Here is a 27,103-nt window from a genome sequence, read left to right as displayed (position 1 = left end):
TTATTTTGTTTGTTCAACTTTGCAACACATTTAGCTTCATGAATAAATGCTCTACAGAAATGGATACTTCTCATCCCTTACATCATCTTTCTGGTTGCTGCTGGATGACAAACTATTTAAGAAAAGTTTGATACTATTTCATGACAATAATAGCGTAAATGCTGTCAGTTTAGTGCTGTTAAACCAGCGATTCATCCTATAATACAATTCCTGTATATGGACTCGGTTAGTCTGCATTATAATTCTAACCTAGAGATTCCCAAAACCTGAACTTTTAGGAACGCTGTAATGGTGTTTTAACACCAAATGGGAAGGAAACAATGTTTGCCTCGCCTAATGCAAGTTTGACTGTGGGATCATTTGTGTATATTTGCGTCACTTGTGCTCTATGTGTCGGGAAGGACGGTGTGGGGGAGGGGGGGAGGAAAACCAAATGCTGTTGTGACTGGGTTCATAACATCTTCCGGAGGGGAAGTTTTGAGGGCTCTTTAAAATTATAGCACAATTATTTGTCACTTGCAGTTGTCACTAAAATGTCTTTTAAAAGCTTACTAATGCTCAGCAGTTTCCTGGATCTTTTTCACACTGTTTATAAACATACATTCATACACATAGTTATATCTGGTCTCTGTACAAATATCAGGTATCTTATTAAGAGCTCTGGGAGCCATAGGATAGGTGCATAGGCTCCGATACTCTCTGATACCTGATCTAGCATTTGAGGTTGTACTGGAGACATCGGAACAGCTCCAAATAAAGGAGGGGGAAACGGGGTAAACAATTTCAGATTACCGACACATCTGAGCGGAAGAGTGCGGACGAGGCATTTTAGTTTCATAAACTGAAGCCAGATTTGTCTCAACTTCTACATCTCCTCTAATACCAACCAGGCCGGATTACATGCTGCTAAATTTGCACAATAAATAGACCATCTTTGAGTCATGTGACTTGTTTATAAACTCAGGTTTAGCTTGTAATCGATCCTAAACAAACTCAAAGTACAGTAAACTACCTCCCTCTGGCTCGACCCAACGTAAACCAAAGGTTTTTGTATAACTTGTGTCTGACTGGCTCGGATGCTGCAGCATCATGTCTGCTGTGGTTTGACCTGAGCATAGAAACTGACACTGAGGAGAAACAGAGCTGTGACTGATAAGAAGAGACTGAGCAGAAACGTCATTATCAGTAACAGAAGATTCTTTTTCTTTCCACTGCATATTTTAATTGATCTATTCTCCATGATTAGTCTAGAATATAATTAGTCATAATTAGTCCTCTGTCTCCCTGAACGTTGTCGTCTTTACTTTGACAGTAAGCTGCAGTCTCAGACGACACATGATGTGTGTGTTTATAGGTTATCAGTAGTCAGTCAGCTAGAAGGACAACTGGCGTGTTACAACAGCATGTGTTAGGAATGTGCCCGAGGCTGCTGGAAAACACATCCGTATGTGTGTTTAAAACAAAATGAATCACTTCATGTAGTGAGGTTTGTGTGTGTGTGTATGTGTGTGTGTGTGTGTGTGAGAGAGAGGAGGACAAGTTACTGTATCTGAGACTGTTTTTGAAATATGAAAACACATACACAGAAAGATTAATTAACGCAAAACTACAGATGCACTCTCTATTTTTAAAAGTTGTTTTATGCCCCAAACACACCAGCTTTGCAAGACCCACATGGACAACAACATCTATAATTTTCTCAGTAAACTTACACACCTGTGAGGTTTGTGGTGGTGCAGGTGGATGCACACCTTGTCACAGTTTATATCAGTGTCCTGTAGTCCAGCATCAAGGCTTTTTCATACTCTGCTCTCTAGCTTCAAAAACTCCTTCTCTTGTCACATGATAGTGCTATCATGTGACAAGAGAAGAATCTTCTCTGGTGTGGTAGAGATGTTTCTCTTCGCCCTATGTTGAGATGAAAAAATACTTGGATTTCTGCAAAAGAGGAAAAATTATATTAAAAAACAGCTGGAATTGATTAAAAGACTCCAAATCAAGGGCAGAACTCACTGTGTGGTATTTACACAAGTGTGACAAATGTGTACAAACTGTCACAAGGTGTTTGAACACCACAATCCTTCTGAACAGCTTCATTGCTTCTCGGCAAAGATTCTACTGGATTGATTAACTACCATTCTTACACGACGTATTCAGTCATTTGGTGTTTCGATGTACGTCAGTCCAAAACCTCCTGTGAAGGACGTAACTCATGATTATATGGTCAATATGCTGTAGTGTTTCCTCTTTGTGCACTGTGATATGTTTCAGATGGTGGATCTCTCTCTCTCTCTCTCTCTCTCTCTCTTTCTCTCTCTCTCTCTCTCTCTCAGGGCTGAGTGGAGCAGGAAAGAGGGAACCAGCCTGAACTCCAGCTGTATGAATCGCTCACTGAGGGGCAGAGAGGTGAACTTCTCCTCAACACAACAGCATTCATTTGAAGTTAAAATCTGTCATATTTATGTTTATGTTTCCTTTTGTCTGTACTTGGTGTACGGTTATCCAGAAAGTGTTCAGTTTAATGTTTTTTTCCTGAAGCACAGGAAGCTTTTCAATATTTAGTGTCTGGAACAAACACAGGATGAACATTGTTGTGACTGAACGAAGACAAGCTTAAAAGCTTTGTTTATTCTATTGAGACTTTTTGAACTTAAAGATGATGAATATGCATCAAGTTTATGCATCAACTTAAAGTTGACTTTTTAATGTTGGGGAATCCTCATAATGTTTGTGTTTAGCTTTGTTGTTATGCAATGATGTTTTACAAGTTGGTCAGTCACCTTAGTTTCTTTGTGTCTAAATACACAGACATTATTCCCAAAGGAAATGGTATGTATGTATGTATGTCAAGTTTCTTGTGGTGACAAGAATCCTGTGGTTTCTCAGTGGAGTTGGATGGTGCGATGCTGTCGTTAATGGAGCAGCTGTCTTGTGGTTTGTGAATGGTGTTGAGCTCTTTGTTGTTGACTTAGTTCTGAGGTGTTTCCCCTGACTGCCAGAAGTTTCTGTACATACACACTGAAACATATATTTGAATTTTAGGCATGTATTGTGTCTTGCATTCTTAGTGGCTTGTAGTTACTCTTATAGTTAAGAAAGTTTACTGTAGAGATCCGCTGACAGCTCAAGCAACTTCAAGTTAAAAGGCAGAGAACTTGAAAGTTAAAAACACACAAACACACTCTGAGCAACCGGGTGATGTCAGGCTCAACATCGTCCAACATCGCTGAAGAGTCACACGCTTTAATGAGCCAAAAGAAAACACAAACTTCTTTAGGCGTTTCTGCACTTTGTATTGAGTTTACAACTTCTATAAAAAAAATGTCCGCCATTAAAGTGAGAGCAAGGAGAGGTTGGTTTTGTCTCTTTTTAGTAGAAACATTCGTTATTTTTTCTACAATTTGACTTTCTTTGAGAAAAGCGCTATATACATCGGATGTATTATTATTATTATTATAATATCACTGTGTTTTCTTTAGCCAGGTGTTTATTTGAAGCTGTGTGTGCTGAAAGGTCCCAGTCCTGAAAAATGACTCAGTCGGTGCAAGTTAACCCAAAGCTGCCTGGTAAGAAACTGCATGAAAATGCCATTTGTTTTTTTGTATTTAAACCTCATATCCCAATTTCTTTTGTGACTGTGAACATATCTAGACTTCTCTTTGAGATGAGGTTGAACTTAATTGTTTGTTGTTGTTGTTGTAATAAATCAAATGGACTTGTTTTAACCTGCCAGTAGCCTGTTTGTGGAGTTTACCACATTAAGATGGCTCAGATGTAATAACAATGCTGTTTAACCGCAGGAAACAAAATATATTTTAAATAGATTGATGTGTATTTATTTTGCTTACATTGTAAAAACAACAGGTCAAACACATTGTAATGGAAATACATTTAACGCATTTGTTAGACCTCAAGGATCGCCCCAATGCCTGAAAAACACGAAATATAAACATAACTTTTGTTTGCTCCACAGGCCATATTTGAGTAACAGGGATAGTAGCCATATTGTCTGGTCACATGTCCTCTTCTTTCAGATCTGGGCTCTCCATTCATCTACTCCAGTCAGGAGGAGGCTGACCAGTCAGGCTCCTACTCCGTCCAGACTCCGTATGGTTTCCAGCTGGATCTGGACTTCCTCAAATATGTAGAAGAGATAGAAAGTGGGCACAATCTCCGTCGGGCACCCGTTGGTTCCCGCCGCTCTGGCCGAGGGGTCAAACTCTCCCAGAGGAGTGTTGGGGGACGTACCAGTGGCTGGACATCCACAGAGTCTCTGTCGTCCCCGGCCAGTGAGGATGGCAGAGCTCCTCCTCCGCCGCCACCACGCAACCGCCTTGGGTCGGCACCCTGTGAGGGGCTCCGTCTTTCCCCTGTGACCCTCATCAGTGTTCCTCCCCTGTCTGCCGGAGCCAAAGTGCCACCTCCTCCACCGCAGCGCAACCCCAGAGTGGAGCGGACTCTTCTTGAAACCAGTCGGCGGCTACAACAGGAACAATCCCACCAGCACCAGAATGGCGGGCGCTTCCAGCTCGCAGATCCTCCAAAACAGCTCTTACCCTCGCCATCCACTCAGCCGCTGCAGAGTAGCTGGACTAAACCTAGTCCTCAGACCTCTGGGCGCAGCACTCCAGCAGTTGGCACCACAATGACTCCGATCCCACCCAGCCAGCTGCAGACGGTTAGAGAGCAGATGGCTACAGCCCTGAAACAGCTGAAGGAGATGGAAGAGAGGGTAAAGGGTGTTCCTGCGCTTGAGAAAGAGGTGGCCAAGCTTCGTGCAGAGAAAGACATGCTCCTGTTAGCCCTGCAGGAGAAGAAAGAGGCCAAGGAGGTGGCTCAGCAGAAGCAACAGTCCACAGAGTCTTTTACCCAAACCACAGAGATTCTTCAAACTGACCACAGTATCCACAGTCGATTGACTACACCAATCTCACCTGGACATAAAAGCCAAGGAAAATCTGGTGAGCTGAAAAGGCTGACTGAAAAATTTGAGGGGAAGGAAGGGAAAGCTACAGAACCTTCATCAAAAGTTTTAGTTAAAGCTCCAGAAAAAGTGTCTGTTGAGAAGAAATCAGTGGCTGTTGGGGGTGATGCGCCAATGGACTCTGTCGTTTTCTACTACAGCCAGGGTGTGAAGGATGCTTCTGAGGGCACCGAGCTAAATGTTTGTGATAGAGGCACAGGAATAGAGGCCCCTCTGGTTCAAGAGGAAGGAGTACAGGTCAGTGTGGAGACAAAAGAGGCTGAAGTTTGGGTTATGGAGTCACTACTTGGGCTGACTAGCGAAGCACAGCGGGAGATTGATACCTTACAGGACACTATTAAATTCCAGCAAGAGACCATTGTGGCTCTAGAGAACCGATTGAGTGTGGCAGACAAAGACATGGGGATCCTTAAAGTCCAGATGGAGGAGAAAACCTCTAAAGTCACATTTGAGAAGGGGGTTCTTGCCAAACCAGACATGGTGAATGCCCAGGTAGAGACATTGACTGCTGCATTAAAACATGTTGCAGTTTTGTGCCGTCCTGAGGTGAACGATGCATGTGTAGGTGAGAACTTAACAGCAAATAAGATCGAACAATTCACCCAGACTGATGCTGTAGCGATAGCAGCAGAGCCAGCACCTGTTGCAGTGGTCAGCACTGGGTGCCAATGGGAGAACTTGTTTGAGGAAAAGATGGAGCAAAAAGTTACTGTTCTGAAGAAGAGACAGATGACCATCGCTGAATACAAGGTCTCGCCAGAAGAAGAGCTGGTCAGTATGGCTGAGAAGAAAGAGGAAGACCAAGGAGAGAAGACTGCAGCCAGCAACACCAAGACAGGTGAGACAAAAAAGGCAAATTGTTTTTATAATTAGTACCACTAGAAAGACGAGAATGATGTATTCTAAAGAGATGGCTCAATCCTCCAGCAACGGACTTATAAATATGAGTTATGTGTTTCTCTTTATTTGATCCATCGGCTTCCTTTAACAGGTATGCTGAAATCAATCATGAAGAGGAAGGACGGGAGTAACTCAGGCGAGAAGAAGAAGAGCCTGCAGTTTGTTGGCATTCTGAATGGAGGGTGGGTAACATGAAACCGTATTTTATTTTTTACCACAGTAAAAATAAAATAAGAGTGACAGGTGGTCTAGACTAGGTTGTAAATAACACTTTGTCCAGAACACAAGTGCAAGACACAAAAGCCTTTTTACTCACCAGAAAAAGCGCCATCAAAGTGCCTTAAATGTGAACTGCATAAATTGCTCTGTATTCAAGCAAATATTTGTGTCTCCCAGGTATGAATCTACGTCCAGTGAAGAAGAAGAGGAGGAGGAAGAAGAGGAGGAGGAAGATGGGAGTTCTTCTGGAGAAAGTGGAGAAGGCGAGTGCTTGGACAGCACAGAGGAGGATGAGGCGGCTCTGGAGGACGAAACATCAGAGGAGGAAAGAAACATCAACCTGGATGAGAGTGACACTGATGAGGAAACCCTGAGAGCCACAAGTTATTCATGTGAAGCTGTGAAAGAGAAGTATGTTGTCACTGAAAGGACGGAATAATACTAAGCGATGAATTCAGTTTCAGAGCTCCTGATTAAAGTGTAATGCTGTACATGTGAATGCTACCAAATCATGTTGGATGACAAAGAGCAAGTCTCCTCATTAAAACACACATACATTTGTAATGCAGGCAAAGATAAACTATGTACAGAAAGTAGTAAATTGTTTTTAAATTTTAAATGTTTTAAATTAATTTTTGTGTTTGTTGCAGATTTGAGCTGAGCTCAAAAATGCGTGAAGCGTGCCTCATTCTGAAGAACCACCTGAACGATGACATCAAAACACTGAAGAGTAAGGAAGTGGTGCGTCCCTGCATGCTTCTTCAAACCATTTATCACTGAGTTACACATTTAACTTCACTTCATTTTTGGAATTATGCAAAATCGTAATTAGTTAAAGTTGATAAAAGCTGTGCGACTGTTTTTTTATTCATTGTAAAGGTATATCTTTGGCTAGCAAACATTAATTATAAACAATATAAGCTTAATTTAACCATAAGTGTGTAGAATGAGAAAAGGCTTATGAACTGGATCATTGTTGAGTTTAACTCAACAATGATCCAGAACTTCCCTTTACATTCTGTGGAATGGCAGGCTTCTATAAACGTTGACTTTGCCAAAATACACTGTTTACACAATTGTTTTTAATTTCACCAAATCATGAGAAAAGGTGTGTGAGAAACAAGGCGTTAGTGGTGGTGGAAGAAGTATATAAATAAGTATATATATAAAGAAGCAATACCACAGTGTAAAAAGTTCTGAACTTTGAGTAAAAGTACAAAAGTATTATCTTCAAAATGTACTTTAAATACCAAAAGTAAAAGTACTTATAATGTACAATGGCCAGATTAATATACATTATTGGATTATAATTATTGATGCATTAATGCGATCATCACTGACAGCTGGTAAAGGTGGAGCTAAGTTTAACTACTTTATATACTGCTGGGTAGTAGCAGTATATAAAATATCAGTATGATCTTGGCCAATAATAAAATATCATAGTTTAATTTGATTTATACTTTGTAATCTTAATCTGAATATGAAAAAAATAACTAAAGTAATCTAATAAATGAATAAAACAGTTACATTTTTGCCTCTGAAATGTGATAAATTAGAAGTATGATGTAGGATTAAATTAAAATAATCAAGTACAAGTACTTCTAATTTGTACTTTAGCACACTGCTTAACTAAATGTATTTAGGAAATTTCAAGCACTGAGTAAAATACAGCTGTATTACTTTCTACCTACAGATGCTGCTTATGCGTGTAATGTATACTTCTAGATAATATATTACTTCCCCCTGTCACCTTCAGCTCTCCAGCACCCACACCGTCCAGCTTGAGTGGTTCCGTATCTCCAGCGCCAAAATGGCTCAATCTCCACGGGTGTCAGACTATCTGATGGCGTTCTCTGAGGTGTCGTCAGCGCTGCTGGAGCATGTAGTCAACATGACCGACGGCAACGGCAACACAGCTCTCCACTACAGCGTCTCCCACTCAAACTTCGGGGTGGTGGGGCTGCTGCTGGACACAGGTCAGGGACCCTCTGAAACTAATCCACACTACACGATAAAAGGTGTTATCCGGTCAATAATCCGACCAATTATTAGAAAGAAGTCCAACTACAGAACCCAGGTCTCCCATTAGTGATCTTTTTTATTTATCTGTAGAATACAGTGACATTTATTTGCTCAAGACTTTAAATATTGTTAATGTAATGTTTTTTTGTCAGATTAGAAACTAGCTAAATAGTCTTTCTGGTAGTGTGTTGTGTACTGTTGGAGAAGCTAACATTTATACAAGCCCTATAAAACCATGTGAAACAGATTGTAACATATAATAACTTCTGGAACAGAGCAGACTGTAGTGTTATACTGCATTAGATTTAGCTAGGTGTACCTCCCTAGTTAACTGGTAACTTAGTGTAAATATGTGTGCATTTATATGTAAGTAGCGATGTGTTCTGTATAGCTGTACACTTGCATATATGCTTAAATGCGTGGTAATAAAAGCGTGTGCTCCCTGCAGGTATGTGCTGTGTGGATAAGCAGAACAAGGCGGGGTACACGGCCATCATGCTGGCTGCTCTCTCTACTGTGAAGGAGGAGGAGGACATGGCTGTGGTCAAGAGGCTCTTCAGTCAGGGCAATGTCAACGCCAAGGCCAGCCAGGCAAGTCATCATCAGTTCACCACAGTTCAGCGGGGACACAACACAACACAACACAACACAACACAACACAGCACGCACGCACGCACGCACGCACGCACACACACACACACACACACACACACACACACACACACACACACACACACACACACACACACACACCTGTAAACTGTGATGTGCTGCTTGTAGCCACTTTCTGTTCCTCCTCCTTCAATGTTCCCACAGTCATTTTACTGAAGGCATTCCTCTCATGCGCGTGTCTTGAATATGCGCGTTCACTTGTAACAGCTGAAAGACTTGTGGCACAATTTCTTTTTTGAAGATAGTTTTGTATTTAAAAAGGTATCACCTGAGAAGTGGGAATGACCAACGTGTGAGACCACAGAGGACTTACTGTGAGTCTATAGTCAGCTCCAACAGCCTGAAGCATTTTATCACTTAAGACTCAAACTGACTCAGCTGGCGTTGTTAAAGTTGAACCTATTTCAACCTTTAATGTGAAAACATTCATTATAAAACCAAACATCGGATTGAGTCTACATATTACGGCCAAATAAGAACGAGTGTAAGTGAGGTGAATGAGTCACTGGTTTGCTGTTACTAGCATTACATTGAATAAAGTTGAGTTTTTACAGAATTCCTTTGTTGAATCTAAACTTTGCTTTTTCCCCACTGGTTTATAGTGTGTGACATTCAAACACAAAACCACAAACAATCAACGATTGTCAAGTTCAATATGACTTATTCTTTTATTAGATAAGGAGAAAACAGAAACCAGGTTTTGAATGAATATCTACTTCATTCCCACTTGCTAGTTTGAGTGAAGGTAAAACAAAAAACTGTGTTCTGGGGATAAAAGCCGTCTTTGTTCCCCGTTTACTTCAACGGGGGAAGTGTTAAAAGAGTATGTCCTGTGTTATAAGAAAGTTCTTTATTCAGAGCCAGATGAGTAATTGGTTACAGGTTAGATTGCATTAGAGAAATGTGTAGCCTAACGTGACACATTCTTGAGAATCTGTTGCCTTTTTAAGTGTTTTTATCTCTTTGCTTGATCTAATCAGGTTGTGTGTTGTTTGTGTTTTGAACACAGCGCCTGACAGGCTCTCACATTGCCAAGTCATAGGACTCTGGATTTATATCCAGTGATGCTATAAATTCAATTACTGGCACTTGTTAATGTTGCTGTGGGGAACAAAACACAAGGCATGCAATGCAATTTTAGAATCTGTGCCCAAGGTTGCCCTTACATAAAATCACCATAATGGTTGTTGTACGGAATATCCCTTTGATCTAAGTGTTTTCCCTGAGCTGCTGGTCACTTATGTGTTGCAAGAAGGTCCTTAGTTTACCCCAGAAAATTTAAAGGGACCCATACCAGTCTCTTGAAAGTGGAATAAATAACTATAGAAATATAAAGAGTATGGATTTGATTAGTTGATGTATCATTTTTTTTTTTGTCTTAGTCATTTAAGATTTCTTTAATTGATTTGTCACTGTTTTGTGCTTTTTCATGCTGAATGACTGATGAGCACATCTCTGGTAAACACAATTTTTAAAGTGGTGCTTTGGTGTGATTCTTTGTGGAGAAACTCAGTTTTGCAGATCTGTCAATTAAATCAACTAGTCGACTAAGAATTGCTCGTGTTGGAATTAATTTGGCTTTAAAATGAAGAATGGTTGCATGGAAAGCAGAAAAGGCATGTGTGCTTAGATAACTTTATCTATATATACTGTATATGTAAATACCTTTTGTAGGTAATTACGATAAAGTCAACAATTTCCTCATTAATTTTGTTTCAGATAATAAAACAGTAGGATTGGTATCAGTAAGTCAGTGTTTTTAGTTTTTTTTGCAATGCAATAAGACAAGCTCTTAAGAAGAAATTACATTCTTTACCTTTGCAGGCAGGACAGACAGCGCTGATGCTAGCTGTTAGCCATGGTCGGCAGGAGATGGTGCGGGCGCTGCTGGAGTGTGGCGCTGACGTTAACGTGCAGGACGACGAGGGATCCACAGCTCTGATGTGTGCCAGCGAACATGGCCGTGCTGAGATTGTCAAACTGCTCCTGGAACAGCCTGGTTGCGACATATCCATTGTTGATAATGTAAGGCATTTACATTTAGCTGATGCACACATTGAGGACACCTTTCAACAACCTACACTGAGCTTACAGAGGAGGCCAACTGTTGCATCTATGTCTGCTGAAACCATCTGAGCACTTTCTCGTCTGGGATTCAGCTTAATCTGTGCTCAGGAAACGGCTCCTCATGGGAAATTGGTCTCTGCAGTTTCCTTGTTACATCTTTTCGGCCTTTTTTCTTATGTGTTTTTCTTCATTAACAAGATAGGCTGAGAGCTAAAGAGACACGATCAAATTAATATCAGCTTCGACTGAAGCAGTGCTGTATACAGGAAACAGTCAATGGGCTACTTACAAGCCTCGAGGGATGAATTAAATACCCACAACTCCTCTATTCACAACTGCAGATTTCAGACACAATGCCCTGCAGGCTCTTATACTATTCCTCTGTATACTTCATCACATGACCCATTCACATGTCATCAGCCACTGTTCATATCCTAAAAAAATCTTCAAAATCATAAATGATTACTTTTAAACTCTGAAGGATCCCGACTTAACTAATTGACTTAAATTACTCACCAAATGTATTAAATTGTTGTGTAGTAAGTGGATCAGTTTGTCAGTGGGAACATTCCCTTTTCCCAAACAGCCAAAATCATACCCTGAACCAAAACTCTTGTCATAGCTGCTTGTGACATTTCTCGCTTCATTTTTTGTTAATCTGCACAGCCATGTGTTTGAAAGTGATTTCACAGAGGATTGGTCTGAATGCTTGAAGAGAGGCCAGGCAGACTGATATTTGAGCATTCACATCTGTGCCATGAATGAGTTGACCATTCAGCGCAGGCAGCTCCTGGATTGTGTTTCAGTGCAGCACAGCTGGATTGAAGCATGGATAACATTTGGGAAAGCCCCCACCTCCGCTGTACTGAAAACACAAAAACAGCATGACAAACCATGACTATAAGAAACAGTGGAGTTAGATATACAAAGATTTTAATTTTTTGCATTCTTCTAACTAGAGGTGTAAGAGTATACAACTTTTGGTTCAGTATTATATAAATTAAATAATTTCTGTTGGCTTAATACTGTCTAAATGGGTCTATGTCTTTGATGTGTGGAACATGAATGCCAAAGTGTGAGCGTTCTACCAGAACAGCTTCTTAGCTAGAACATGCTGGATGCGTTAGTTAGGGTGAGTCTTCCTTACAGTTTCCCAGTATGTTGTAGCTACAGTAGACCGGATGAAAACTTTATGTCAATGTCAATTTGTAAATACATTTCTCGAAAAACTGAGACAAAACAGATAACGTATCGGCTGATATTACATAAACACGTAAACAAACATTTCGTTAAAAAATCTTAACTTGTGACCAAGATATGTTCTGAGCAGGACATTTTACAGAGAAATGCATTTCTCTTTTCTCCTCTGTACTGAAAATGTACTAAACCTTAAACAGGGTCACATACTGTACTGTGGATTTTTGTGTACCTTTACACCTCCAATATCAATCACAGCATATTACACAGATTGCAGAAAAATAAGTCAAGTCAATTAATAAGCTGTAGAATAAGATTAAATTTCTGGTTTTCAAACATTACATGAAACGTATTACTCCTTACTACATTTTTATTGGGTCAAAATCACAGGATATCTCGAACCTACCATTTATTTTTGTAATTCTACGTTCCCCTTTATTACATCAAAGAAATGCTGAGGATGCAGGATGAATGGATGTTTACAGGCCAATCTTGACATTACTGAGGGGAATGAATGAGCTCCCAACATCCATCACAAGAGTGATGTAACTCATCAAAAGTAACAACCATGTGTCAATCTCAAACTGTTAAGTTTTCTATTCTCATGTTTTAAGGGTCAATAAACTCACTTTTACTCTCTGCTGCATCTGTTTCTCCCTCTCTCTTCTGTCTGTAGGATGGCAGCAATGCTCTGTCCATCGCACTGGAGGCGTCTCACAACGACACAGCTGTGCTGCTCTACGCCCATATGAACTATGCTAAGACCCAGCCTGTGGTGAGTCCTCCTTCCCACACGCCTCCTCCTCTGTAGAGATGGGGTAGTCACACTAGTAGAAAGACACGGGTAACAGAACTAAAAAACAGAACAATGTTACAGCGTTATGTAGAGTTCAAGTGTGGCCGTTATTTTAGCAATATGCAAAGTCCCCTTTGGTTTTTAATGTTGAGTCAAGAGTTAACTGTTTAGCTGGCAGTTTAATGCTTTGGTTTCACAAGCTGAAAAAAACAAAAAGACACCCGCTTGTAATCTGCTGGGAAAATGTAAGCAGGCCGAAGTCTGTGCAGGTCACACTCACAACATAACTGTATAGTGAGCAATGTCTGTTTAATTTAAAGTGGGTCAGGGCAGCACTCCAGGCTTTAGTATGGGTGGGGGCAGCACTGACTGAAGGGGCACCGCTGCCCCCTAGAGGTGTTATCAAGCTCCCGTGGATTATGTTTTCTGAATAATTCAATTATTACTTTATAACAAAAAACAATTTTTAAATACAATTTAAGTTTTTTTAAATAAATTAATAAACCAATAAAAGTCAACAAGGAAAGAGCCTTTCCATCAAGATTTAATGCTCTGAACCCTTCAAACTATTCAAAAAATATAATCCCTTGCAGAATAATTAATTATATTATGTGTTTGATGTCTTTCAGGGGAGTCCAAACACCCAGCCAAGGAGCCCCACCAGCTCTCACAAGTCCTGGCCTTCAGACTGAAAGAAGAATGGCCGCTAAAGACTGACAGACCAGCAACATAACTGGATCTGAGCTGTGAAAAGCTCCACTGGAATTTACTAAAACATACATGTATTTATATATTGCCGTATGTCCTGCATTTTATAAGTATTGTTAATATGAGAATATTATTTTTCCATAAAAGTCGTTAATGGTTATATAATATACTTGACTAATAAGAGTTCCTAGCATATCTAAATGAGGTCTCCAACGCTTGTTTCCTTTCTGTTACAGGAGATGAGACCATTGCATTAATTATTTGCACTCCACTAATATTTTTACTGTTAAGAGCAACACACACCGGTAGGATATGATGCACATAAATAAAACAAAAACATAATTCAACCATAATCTTCCATGTAAGCCCACACACTGACATCACAATACATCACTGTCTTGTAGTAAATCTTAAAGTAAAATGTCGCTGCTGTAGAAAATGTATCCTATAGGCTCCCTAGTTAGGTATCCTGGCTACTCTATCAGACTACCGTCTGAAGTCCGGTGTGTACTTTAGACGTCACATGACACGACAACACAGCCGGTGTGTGGTGCCCTCTGCTCTTTCTGTCCTGCCTTGGCTAACTGATCTGTGAACTGCTCCACCTTCATAGTCTGCACTAACTGTCTGTGCATTTCATGTTCATATGAATATATACATATATACATACAAAATCATGTCTGAAATAAACATTTACATAAAAGTTGATGGAAAGCAATTGTTTCCGCAAACATAAACATGTTTTCAATGACAAACTGTTGTTTGCACTAAGTGAAGGTGCCGTTCACAAAGACTATCTTAAACAGTGAAATCTCTCTCTTCTAAACCTTTTTATGCACTGGATAATTTAGTTAGTTTGGGTTTGCTACATTTTTCTACTGGCATTTGTAATTCAAACTCAGTGTTTAGCAAGCTAACATGGCGGTATGCTTATTGTGAATTAATCGTAACATTACATTCCTACCTGGGCTGAACAGAGGGACAAATGAATCCTGAAGTCACTGCATCTGAAAACACAGACAATTATAGTCAATTATTACAAAAGACTAACAGATTTTCAAAAAGCAATACCATTTTATAGTGTGCTGAAAATTATACACCCTACACGAGACACGAAATACATGAAGCAAGTTATTTTTCTGGAATGGGTTTGTAAAGACTTAGAATAGCTTTAGCATCAATATATACTTAAACATGACAAAAGTAAAAGAATTTCAGAATAATGTATATAATATTGTTGAATTATACTTATTGATGCATTAATGTGTATATTACACAGTAGCTTGTGAATTTATCGCAGAGGATAGATTTTGAATTATTGATCTGGATCTACAAAGTAGATCAGTTATGGCATGCTTGTAAAGTTTAGTATATGGTAATAAATAAGTTCAGTTTATTATAATATGCATGGAAATGTTCTAATTATGAGACAGCTACAGTTACTTTATACATATGCACTTTATTTAGATTTTAACACTTTTGCAACACAATCAATTAGCAAACACACAACATACTTTATACACATATTTTACCAATATATTTAAATATATAACATGCTTTACAGTATACATGCATATATATTTCTGTTTGGGATATTGGTCAATGATTAAAGCTACAGTCCTGAAATAATTAAACTGGGTGTGAAAGTTTCAATAAAGTGTCCTTGGTCTTATCAGTATAGAAGTCTGGTGACAGTCACAAGTAATAAACCAGAAAGTGAGCATCAATCCATTATTTGGCTGTTTTGAATTTATCTAGGAGGATCTACTGGTTTCTGCTTCTGTGCAGGTTCTGCTGTAATTTCTAAAATGCCTTTAAATATCATACCTTCACATTTACCAAAGCATTAAACATTTACCAATGCATCATTAGTCATAACTATTTAAAGTGGCATTAAGCATCAGGTTGGCATAGCTTCAGCCTACACCTGTTTGTTCTGTACAACATATTTTGTGTTGCTTTGAATGCGGGGGGGGGGGGGGGGGGCATTAAGAGATGTTGGTTGGTCGCCAACGACTAGTGTTAATATGAATGTTCTTTAAGACTGTAAGCTATAACGTGCATTGTGTTATGTTTTTATCTAAAGCTATATCCCAATGAGTACAGGCAGGTCCAGGCAAATTAACTCCTGGAGAAAAAGTTTGTCCCTAAAAGCAAACGTTTGGTGACCTCTGGCACATTCTAATGCCACTCTTTCATGATATACACTGATCTTAATTATTGCATATTACAATGAGTTTGTCTACCTGAAAGTAAACATGTAGTCAATTATTGTGAAGGGTAATCAGGCTTCTTGTGTGTTTTAGCACACCACTATTAATACGTTTAGGTGGCATCTATCCTCTCCCGTTTCTTCTCTTTTGATACACTGCACATAAAAACTCTATCGGCCAGTCACATCACTGATCTCATAGCTCTGTAACAGCTGAGCCAATCAAAGATAAACGTGGTAACGGCAGCTCAGCAAGGAAAGTTTCACCTCATGTCTCGATGGAGGCGACATGAACACACCACACCATAAATCTGCATACGAAGACAGATGGAGTATGATTTTCCATCAGGTATATACTCTATTTCGCCTCGTACATGGTAACATAGTTTAGTAGTTAATCTTACACAACAGCGTTTGCATTGCAATGTGTTTCAGGATAAAACATGAGATGCTACTTTTCCTAAAAAAGACAGTTAGGGAAGAGACTAAGATGATCCCTGGTAACCGAACATCTCTTTCACACAAAAAGCAGAGTTATAACCGACCAGTCTGACGTGTGTAGAGGTCTGCATTGTTATACTGTAGCAGCTGGTATTGTTTTCAGGCAAAATAATGACGGTAAACACAGTGAAGCAGCAGGCTACGGATTTATCAACACATCATTCCTTCATATCATCCCCCATTTGAATGTGTGGTTACGTAACCTTCGAAATGAGCCACAACAACCACCGCAAATGATGATAGTTTTTTTTATATTGATCATGATTATCACGGTTTTTGAGCAATTGGTATAATCCTGAATCTAGTGTCAAGGGAGGCCCATACTAACATGGATTTTTGGTATTTCAGTGATGATAACGGTGTACTCTTTAACATTAACTTTTCATTCAAAAATAAAAAAAATATTTTTATATTTTATATATATATAAGTTAGACTTCATGTCCAACTGAAAGAAAGTTGTCAGGTTTTTTAAAAGGTTTTAAGGCCTCAACCTTTGACCCTGCCACCCCATAACGATGTGTGTTCACCCCTCCCTTTCTCAGTGTCAACAATGGTAAAGCTTGAGCATCTCAAGTTTGCAGATGCTCATAATACTGATTGACATGCCATCGGACTTCTTTTGATTTGTTTGCATGCAAACAGCACCACATCCCTGTGTGAAAACATCAAAACAGTAGTAGCCCTAACAGAAAGAGACTTGAATCTCAATGAAAATATGATTTGATGTTATAAATTCTCCCTTATGCAAACTGCAACGAACAACTGGAGAAAATAATAAAGTGCTACAGTACATTGCTGAGAAGAGTAGAATCTGTTACACTGTAAAAGGTGTTTTCTGCCTAACAAAGAAGACTGAGCTATCTCTATATCTAAACAACTTTTTGGTTGTCCTTCAACCACTTCGCTCCTCCTGCAAGTCGAAATGTCCTTGAGCGAGACACTGAAGTCCAAGTTGCTCCCCAGGAGCTTTACAGCAGCTCCTAAATGCTTATAATGGCAGAGGTTGGAACCTGTATGTATGATTGTAATAAAAATAAAATGCTAAAAAGTTAAAATGCAGTCTATTTTTCTGATGAATGACTCAATTGTTTCACCTCTTGAAAACTTCTAAAAATAAAAGACTGCATTTTTTTGTAATCTGAACTGAAGATCAGGTGTCACACAAGGACATTGCTATATTTTAAGATGTCACAAGCCAAAATGGTTGGGAACCACTGAGATAGACAACCAATATATTTTGTCATACAAACCTACTGCACAAAATGTATGTTTTCATTAGTTTTTCAAAGGAAAATTTCCAGATTTTCAACCTTATCTCTACCCATCTGAGTTAGGTAAAGTGTGAAAAACGGCTGCTGTTTTTTACCGCATTTATCTGTGTCTCTGGGGCGCAGCTGCAAAATCTAAAGGTTGCTAAAGGCTAGAACAGCGACCCAAAATATGAGTGCCGAAGATGTTATTGACTCGGATATTCAGCCGTATTCAGCCGGAGAGAGACGGCTCATTCTCCAGCTGCTGTAGGGAGGAAATAGCCAGTATGCACTGAGGAATTTATTTCTTAAGTGGACTACATTTACCACCAGCACGAATTTTCCCTTTAACAATTCTCAAGCTATTATTTTTACAATTAGCAAACAGTGATGCTTGCTTTTAATTCATTCTTTAAATTATCTGCCAACAGGGGTGCCTCTAAATAAACAAAATGGCAATAAAATACCCATGTATTTCCAGTCATGAAAAATTGATTGGCAGCGTTGTGACAGTCAGCAAGCTGAACCTGACCTGTGCCTGAACAGTCATGCCTTTCAGATAATCTATTTCAGACAAAATAAAAGTGTAAAACACAGCATTCCTCATTACAGTAACTCATTATTAAATTTGTGATATCTCTGAATTCACCAAGGCTATGTAAAAGCAAAGACTCATACGGTACCAGGATGAATACCTCATGACAATGGCAGTTTTTGAGATTTTAAATAGTGCTTATAACAAGTGCAATTGTGACATTAGGTGACGCATTCACTGAAATACTTTTCAATAATGATTCCATAGTGAAACAGAGGTATAAAGTATAGAAGAGGACAAATAGAAGTCGTGAAACTAAAGTAACCACTCTGTTCCTGATTACATACAAATATATTTGGTTTTGGCCCCGTCTGATGTGCTGGGTTTATCTTGATGTATTGCAAGATGTGGTAAATACGAGCATTCTTCTAAGGCACAAGACAGTCAGCCGGGTAAAGCTCGGTCTTGTGTTGATTAAAACGCTCAAGTGTGAAATGGACTCAAAAAGGGTAAATTGTAGAGATGCACCAATATGGAATTTCAGGGCCAATAACTTATTATCCGTTTATTGTAGCTGATTACCAGACCCGTAATTACGGGCGAACCCATGGGGCCCAGGCCCGCCCATCCAGTGATACAACATTCTCACATACACACACACACGCACGCACGCACACACGCACGCACGCACAGTGCAACTTTCTCACTAGACTACAGTTAAGGAGAAATGGCAGAGGCGACATATTTTCACATCATAATTCAAAATCTGAGAATTAATCAACTGCTTTTTAAGGTAAACATTTCGATTTTTAATGCATAAGACATGCAACTGGCTAACAGTCCTGTGAAATCATCATTGATCCTCTCCACCGCCCTCTGCTGCTGATGTCAGGCACAGCTGGTACACAGGAGAGGCTGGTTGGTCTCTGCCACAAGGACTACAAGACTTAAACTAAAGCTTGTTCACAACAGTTTACTATTTGCATCAACAAGCTCTGTTTGATTGTGTAAAACAAACAAAGTGTGGAGAAGGAGGGAGCCAAAGCTCTGCACCTTCGGATGTAATTTTTGGCTGTAATTCCATTATCGGAATAATAATTATATTTTCTCACTTAAATACTTTAACCTGAAAGTATGTGCGAGTGTATAAGTCCCTGGGACTATTTATCTGTATTTGTTTTCATCATGACAGAGGTTTATAGATCTGTCTTTTTTTTTTTTTTGGGGGGGGGGGGGGGGTGTCTCAACATAACTCAAAATGTGGCCATGCAGATACCTTTACAGTTTGTTTGTGATCAGTTTTCAAATTCTTGGAAGCAAAAAGAGGAACATGCCTTACACAAAACCATGAAAAAAAACAAGTATGTAAAATTGACAATCTTTTCAGTCACAACATAAAGACACAATGTAACAAAGAGCTGCCTGAGATCAGTGAGCTTATGTTCCGAATAGAAATGGGAAGTGAGAACCGGTTCCTAATTGTCCGATTTTCTGCATTGCAAAAAAACTCATGCGTCTAACGCCAAACTCTGAGTCTATGCTGCTGGTAACTTGCAACAAAAGAAGTCATGGCTGAGAGGAAGAGGAGAATCTTATAGCTTATTCCCTTTTGATTCATCATTAATCACCTAGACCAGGGCAAAGACCTTTGCCTCATGCAAAGGTCCGGAACATCACAATAATGTCTAACTTGCGCTATGTTTTAGTCCCATATACAGTTGTGGTCAAAAGTTTACATACACTTGTAAAGAACATAATGTCATGGCTCTCTTGAGTTTCCAGTTATTTCTACAACTCTGATTTTTCTCTGATAGAGTGATTGGAACAGATACTTCTTTGTCACAAAAAACATTCATGAAGTTTGGTTCTTTCATGACTTTATTATGGGTTAACAGAAAAAGTGACAAAATCTGCTGGGTCAAAAATATACATACAGCAACATGAATTAGCAATTTTGGTGACTTAGAAAGTTGTGTCAATGAAATGAGCTTCATAGCATGGCCTCTTAACTTCTTGTGAGTGATTATGAGTGACTACAGCTGGTGACTTCTCTGAGGCCATTTAAATAGGGCTCATTGGATACAAATGCCCACAAATGCTACAATGGGAAAGTCAAAGGAGCTCAGCATGGATCTGAAAAAGCAAATCATTGACTTGAACAAGTCAGGAAAGTCACTTGGAGCCATTTCAAAGCAGCTGCAGGTCCCAAGAGCAACAGTGCAAACAATTGTTTGTAAGTATAAAGTGCATGGCACTGTTTTGTCACTGCCACAATCAGGAAGAAAACGCAAGCTATCACTTGCTGCTGAGAGAAAATTGGTCAGGAGGGTGAAGAGTCAACCGAGAACCACCAAAAAGCAGATCTGCCAAGAATTAGAAGCTGCTGGAACACAGGTGTCAGTGTCCACAGTCAAGCGTGTTTTGCATCTCCATGGACTGAGAGGCTGCCGTGCAAGAAGGAAGCCCTTGCTCCAAAAGCGGCACCTTAAGGCTCGACTGAAGTTTGCTGCTGATCACATGGACAAAGATAAGACCTTCTGGAGGAAAGTTCTGTGGTCAGACGAAACAAAAATCGAGCTGTTTGGCCACAATGCCCAGCAATATGTTTGGAGGAGAAAAGGTGAGGCCTTTAACCCTAAGAACACCATGCCTACCGTCAAGCACGGTGGTGGTAGTATTATGCTGTGGGGCTGTTTTGCTGCCAATGGAACTGGTGCTTTACAGAGAGTAAATGGGATAATGAAGAAGGAGGATTACCTTCAAATTCTTCAAGATAACCTAAAATCATCAGCCCGAAGGTTGGGTCTTGGCCGCAGTTGGGTGTTCCAACAGGGCAATGACCCCAAACACACATCAAAAGTGGTAATGGAATGGCTAAATCAGGCTAGAATTAGGGTTTTAGAATGGCCTTCCCAAAGTCCTGACTTAAATCCCATTGAGAACATGTGGACAATGCTGAAGAAACAAGTCCATGTCAGAAAGCCATCAAATTTAACTGAACTGCACCAATTCTGTCAAGAGGAGTGGGCAAAGATTCAACGAGAAGCTTGCCAGAAGCTTGTGGATGGCTACCAAAAGCGCCTAATTGAAGTGAAAATGGCCAAGGGACATGTAACCAAATATTAGCACTGCTGTATGTATATTTTTGACCCAGCAGATTTGATCACTTTTTCTGTTAACCCATAATAAAGTCATGAAAGAACCAAACTTCATGAAGGTTTTTTGTGACAAAGAAGTATCTGTTCCAATCACTCTATCAGAGAAAAATCAGAGTTGTAGAAATAACGGGGAAACTCAAGAGAGCCATGACATTATGTTCTTTACAAGTGTATGTAAACTTTTGACCACAACTGTATATGAAGTAGCCAACAGTTGTATCAACGTCTGTAGGTAGTCAACTACTGACTGTCAATTAAATAACGAAAGTTCAATTGAATAATATATTTCAAATTAAATTGGATGAAATATAAATAATACATAAATGTCTCATTTGAAGTTAAATATGGGCTGTATTAAAAATAAAATACATAACAGAAAGCTTTTCAAAAATGTGCATCTTAAAATAAAGTGCTTACTTTCACTATATTCTTCTCATCTTCTAAAGAGAGAAATTTGTGTGCAGGTCCTTTATCTGTGGTTATTGAAAACACTTGTTTCAGCTCTATTCTCTCTATTTACATCATTGTTTGGCAGTGAACTACTGTGTTGGGTTTGTGATCATATTGGACTCTTAGATTGTTTATCATCTGTGACTTCATTTCAGATGTGAGTGGGTACGCTTGCTCAAAAGATTTGTGCTTTGTCTTGTAGTGGTGCTTCACATTACCACTTTTAATAATCGTCACGGTGCCCGTGGGAAGAATGAACCTATAAGTCTGTCCATTCTGGTTAAGCTGTCCACGCTTCTCTTTTTGGAGAACGCCATGTGAAATGACTTCTGACTCACGTACTTCTCCACCTGGGTCTCTCTCCAGGTGCGTATATCTTACCGGAGTTGTGACATGTATCTGAATACATATATTTGATTGCCAGAGCAGCATCACGTGATGTGGTTTACACCGCATGTAATTGGTCGGTGTGTTTCCTGGACTGCCGAACGAGTACCGTAAAGGCTAAAAAAGCTGTGCCGGTTAAAATAGAAGAATTTAATATTCTTAATTATCTATCGGTTATAGGTCTGGGTCCAGATACAACGGCGTCTGGGTCCAGACCCAGACCGCGGTCTGCCCATTACTGACCCCTGACGTAGACTGTGGCGGCCTGTGTCTTTTTTTTTTTGCTTCAGTTTCTAAAAGAAGTTTATTATTCTTTTATCATCATTCAGTTTTATATTTTATTTCCTTTTAAGAAAAGACGCATTGCACTTTTTAAAATGTTATTAGGCAGAGTTAATAAACAGCTGCGATGAAGCAGAAAACCAGTACAGGTCTACTTTTTTTTAATAAAGAATCTGACAAATAAGCATAAAGGAGAATGGAATTGGTATCAATAAAATCTTAAATAAAAGTTGACAATAGATCAGAAAATAAAATTGTGATGACCTCAAATAATAATCTTTAAAAACATGTATTCCTACTTTGAAACTGCTCAGTATTTTGTGGAGCATAGTATAAAATATAAAACAGTGAGTTTTTGAGTTTTCACCGGCTTCCCATTAGCCTTATTTTGAAGTATAGCATTAGAAATGCCGCATGCAAATGACAAAAAACGTCATCAATTGCAAAAAAAAGGTTTTATGCTCACTTGAGGTGGTGTTTGTTGAAAACAAGTTGATGCAATAAATGGATTATGGAAACGCCTTTGCCGAATAAATTCTGATGAAGTGAACATTTAACTCATGTGGGAGAAATGTGCCTTCAGGGCTCTCTGCTGGAAAAGGTTAATTTAACCCAAACCATGATCTTGGTCATGCACTTTTCTTGACATTTCTGGCAGAAAGGGCTTTCTAGGAGAATGAATGCACATGACTGATCAGGCCGACTTGTATTGTTTCCGGTTTGTAACCTCTATTTCTTCTTCTACTCGGTTTACTGGCAGATTACAGCCATACAAGCCTACAGCGCCAACTTCTGACCAAACTAAGCTGTAGATGATTTAATTTACTCCACACCAGTAGATGGAAATAAACCCAAATTACATTTCTTATTTGAGACAAACTGTATTACCGTTTATGTGAGTGAAAATGCCATTTAATATTGTCTATAGCAAGGGGCTATTTGATATAAAAGGCAGAGATTGAAATCTCAGACATTATATTGGCTTGAGAAATGTCCTTATTTTATTTTTATTTTCTATTCTTTAGTCATTTATTCTATTTTTGTGACCTAGATACATGCTGATTGTGACATTTTTAAATTGAAAAATAAACCTGTCATTTGACTGACTTTCGTATTTCGATCCTTATTCCTAATCCTATTATGTCCAATAAATGGAAATTTCTGGCCACCACGTTTGCACAATGCTTAATCCAGGATAGTCCAGGGCAATATGTTAGCCATCTGCTGAATCTCATTAAACTTCATTTCACTGCTTAACGACTTCAAAAGCATTTTGCGTCTTGCATGTGAGTGGGAGATGTTCCAAGAACTCAAGACGTCTTCTGTGACCTCAAATCAAAGCATGGGATGTATTTAAAGTGAAATCACAGGATCAGTCAAATGCTGTTCTGAGGAATTCAATGCAAGGGAATATGAAATTGATTTGTGTGGTGATTTTATTCCTTGTCAGTGAGGAGAGGTTGAGCCTACTCAAGAGCTCAAATTTGAAATTTTTCACATGTAATCATTTTCTGCATGGGTGTCTTGAGGCTTCAGTGATGCTGTAGCCTGAAGGCCCCACATCAGGGTATAAAAAACAGAGGACGTTCTTTCTGAGGCCATGGAGCAAACAGTGCACCACTTGGCCTATTGCATTGTATCCTGCAGTATCTTTCACTGAAAGTAGAGTTAAGAGGCAGAATGGAGTATCAAAATGCTTCAGAGATGAATGGAGGAGTTGACAGGAACCTGAACGCAAGCAAACATAATAGTTTGTGCAGAGAAAAGAAGGACTCCAAGGACACTGTAGATGCAAAAAAGCTGTCTCACATAGAGAAGGCTTATACCACCATACTGAGTGAGCTTGGAGAGAATGTTGACCGGGAGGGACTTCTACGTACACCACTACGTGCAGCCAAAGCCATGCAATTCCTCACTAAAGGCTACAAAGAAACAACTCAGGGTGAGGATGGATTTCTTTTCTTTATCTTGTTAAAAACAAAACTTTCAGTAGTGCTAACTTGATTCAAATCTCAATACTTGAGTATGTAAAGACTGTCCATATTAGTTTTGAAGATAATAATAAGGATATTTTGATAGGACTGTGGCTGCTCTACAGCTCCACCATATCTTGAAGGCTTTTGATTTGGTTCATAAATGATCTCTTTCTTGAATAAATGCTAGATTCTAACTAATGAATACATTTTAAATTCATCCTTTGCTCCTGTATGAATACTGAATGCAAAGCTAACATCTAATCCACAGATGTCTTGAATGATGCAATCTTTGATGAAAACCACGAAGAGATAGTGATTGTCAAGGATATCGAGCTGTTCTCTCTCTGTGAACATCACCTGGTGCCCTTCTTTGGCAAGGTAAGAATTAAGTGTCCGCAAAACATATATTAATTAGATAAATCAAAACAGATATTGATATTGAATAAAAAAGTACTGGCTTGCTGTTCCGATCGTTTATATGTATTATGGAGGGTACTTAAATATATATTGCTCATCTTATACATACACAATGCTTTGTTTAAATATTCCAGGCTCACATCGCATACCTCCCAAACAAGAAAGTGGTTGGCCTCAGTAAGCTTGCAAGGTAGGTGATCAAAACACACACACACACACACACACACACACACACACACACACACACACACACACACACACACACACACACACACACACACACACACACACACCAATATCTCTTACACTCTCCTTTTTTCCCCAGAATTGTTGAGATCTTCAGCAGGCGACTTCAAGGTATAATTAACTTCTGTAATACTGTATACACATATTTTCCTTCATAATGTTAATCATCTTCTTTTTGCGTTTGTGTGGAACATCTAATGTGCTACTTTCTCTACAGTTCAGGAGCGTCTAACCAAACAGATTGCTTCAGCCATCTCTGAGGCGTTGGAGCCCGCTGGAGTAGCAGTGGTGATTGAGGCTGTGTGCGTGTTTAACTTTTCTTTCATCCATATTAGATTCTTATTAGATCTTAATCTCTTTTGGATGAACCAGTCAGTGTATTTCACTTTCTCATGGCTTAACTCTCATTTCTGATATCTCATTGATTCTGTGCAAATCATCATTACGGTAATTTAAACATCTTCCTTTGTGTATTTCAGCCACATGTGCATGGTGATGAGAGGTGTGCAGAAGATGAACGCCAGCACTGTTACAAGTGTCATGCTGGGAAGATTTCATGATGATCCCACGACCAGGAAGGAGTTCCTTAACCTCACAATGAGGAAGTGAACAGTTCTTCATCCGTCGAATAAAAGAAGTTCAGACTGGGCCAGTTGATGAAGTCTATACTACTGCTCCAACTCTATTCTTATTCAGACTAGTTCTCAGTATGCCAACGTCATATGTGTGACTTTGAAACATTTAGATATAATTAGACATTTAGATATAATCGATGGTGCTATTATGATAAATCAAACTCATCTCTGCCAGTTTTACTTTCAGTGAATTACTGTCTTTCATGGCGTTAATTGTGACCCTGCTCAAGGTAATATTTTTGTATGTACTTATCCTGTTTGACTGTCACATACAGGTAGGGCTGTCGATTAATTCATTGTCAGACAAATAAATGCAATTAATAATTGAATTGTCTGTTTGTGTTCAATTCATGCCACATAGCGGTTCTGTTGGGTTTGGCTTTTTAACTAGACCTAAATCCATGTTGTTCATTTCAATGGCTGCTCATAGAAATGATAATATCTTTGGCAAAAGGAGTGTCAATTCTTCTTCAAATAGTTTACTGAAACAAGGTTTCACCTCTTGCTCTACTGCACATGGAATTATTTTAAATAGCTGTATGTAACAAAAAAAGTGTTAATTAATGCTGGATTTTATTAATATGCAACATGGAAACACAAAGCCGTGGTTAACCGTTCTTGCTACAGCTTCCAGATCGTGTTTGAGAGGCACTTTGTTTTGCCTCCAGGATGGAAATTGATGCACACTTCAGGGTTAAACTGTACATTTACTACTACTAGACAATTTTACATTACTCTGACGTTTGTGTTCATGATATCCTTTGAGAGACTGGTGTTGTCCTGAAGAACATCAGAGTACCCTTGCTAGACCCCCTGTAGTTTTCCTACTGGGCAAACGGGTCTGTGCCCTCCAACCAGGACTTCTACACCTCCAGAATCAGGAAGCATCACTGCAGACCCTTCACACACGGGACACAACCTGTTCCAACTTCTACCCTCTGGGAGGCGCTACAGAACACAGTTAGCCAGAGCAACCAAACATAAGAACAGTTTATTCCCACTCTGATGAACACTTAACATCAGTCAAATACTGTCAATAACCCTGTAACAACAAAATATCCACTGCTGCCTTTATAGATTAGAATTTGACATATGTAAAGCACAATTTGTTATTAATATGTATGTTTCATGTACAAATTGTACATGTCACCATCAATATAAATCCTACACACTATATATATTATAGAGACATATTTACACGTACATGTACATAATCATCCAGTCTATGTATATCCATTCAGTTTTTATTTCTTTGCACTATGATTTTTTTTTTACAACTTCCAGAACACTTGAATATATATGTATTATTTTATTGCTGGTACTTGTGAACATAACAATCCTGTTTATTCTTTACCTGTATCTATCCAGCTTTGCTGTCCTTGTCCCTTGCTGTTCTTTCTTCTAAAGTAAACACACTGCTGCACCTGTAGTGAGACTCTCTGCAATAAATCAAGATACACATTTATTTATTTGTTTATTTATGCAGGG

At 39.1% G+C, this 27,103-nt stretch overlaps 2 protein-coding genes across 3 annotated transcripts; both read left to right on the top strand.

The window, feature by feature from the left end:
• The first annotated feature begins 436 nt into the window (after positions 1 to 436).
• On the top strand, positions 437 to 14,273 carry kank3 (KN motif and ankyrin repeat domains 3). 2 transcript variants are annotated; one of them, XM_068734894.1, is made up of 11 exons: positions 437 to 2,406; positions 3,484 to 3,566; positions 4,035 to 5,822; positions 5,976 to 6,066; positions 6,281 to 6,514; positions 6,754 to 6,844; positions 7,860 to 8,079; positions 8,574 to 8,720; positions 10,626 to 10,822; positions 12,738 to 12,836; positions 13,487 to 14,273. In XM_068734894.1, the coding sequence occupies exons 2-11, from the start codon at positions 3,530 to 3,532 to the stop codon at positions 13,547 to 13,549; spliced, it is 2,967 nt and encodes a 988-aa protein (XP_068590995.1). In that variant the 5' UTR covers positions 437 to 2,406; positions 3,484 to 3,529; the 3' UTR covers positions 13,550 to 14,273. The 2 variants fall into 2 exon arrangements, with proteins under 2 accessions (XP_068590995.1, XP_068590994.1); XM_068734893.1 differs by having other exon boundaries at positions 3,480 to 3,566.
• A 9,748-nt stretch (positions 14,274 to 24,021) lies between these two features.
• LOC137890723 (GTP cyclohydrolase 1-like) lies at positions 24,022 to 25,589 on the top strand. The gene is made up of 6 exons (XM_068734911.1): positions 24,022 to 24,283; positions 24,586 to 24,695; positions 24,869 to 24,924; positions 25,060 to 25,091; positions 25,198 to 25,282; positions 25,460 to 25,589. The coding sequence occupies exons 1-6, from the start codon at positions 24,022 to 24,024 to the stop codon at positions 25,587 to 25,589; spliced, it is 675 nt and encodes a 224-aa protein (XP_068591012.1).
• The last annotated feature ends 1,514 nt before the right edge of the window (positions 25,590 to 27,103 follow it).

Source organism: Cebidichthys violaceus, unplaced genomic scaffold, assembly GCF_023349555.1.
Source record: "Cebidichthys violaceus isolate CVI_PGR_0920_01 unplaced genomic scaffold, fCebVio1.0.p SCAF_68, whole genome shotgun sequence".
In the NCBI taxonomy this organism is placed as follows: Eukaryota; Metazoa; Chordata; class Actinopteri; order Perciformes; family Stichaeidae; genus Cebidichthys; species Cebidichthys violaceus.
Note: the sequence above shows the minus strand (reverse complement) of the source record. Positions and strands in the feature narration are given on the sequence as shown.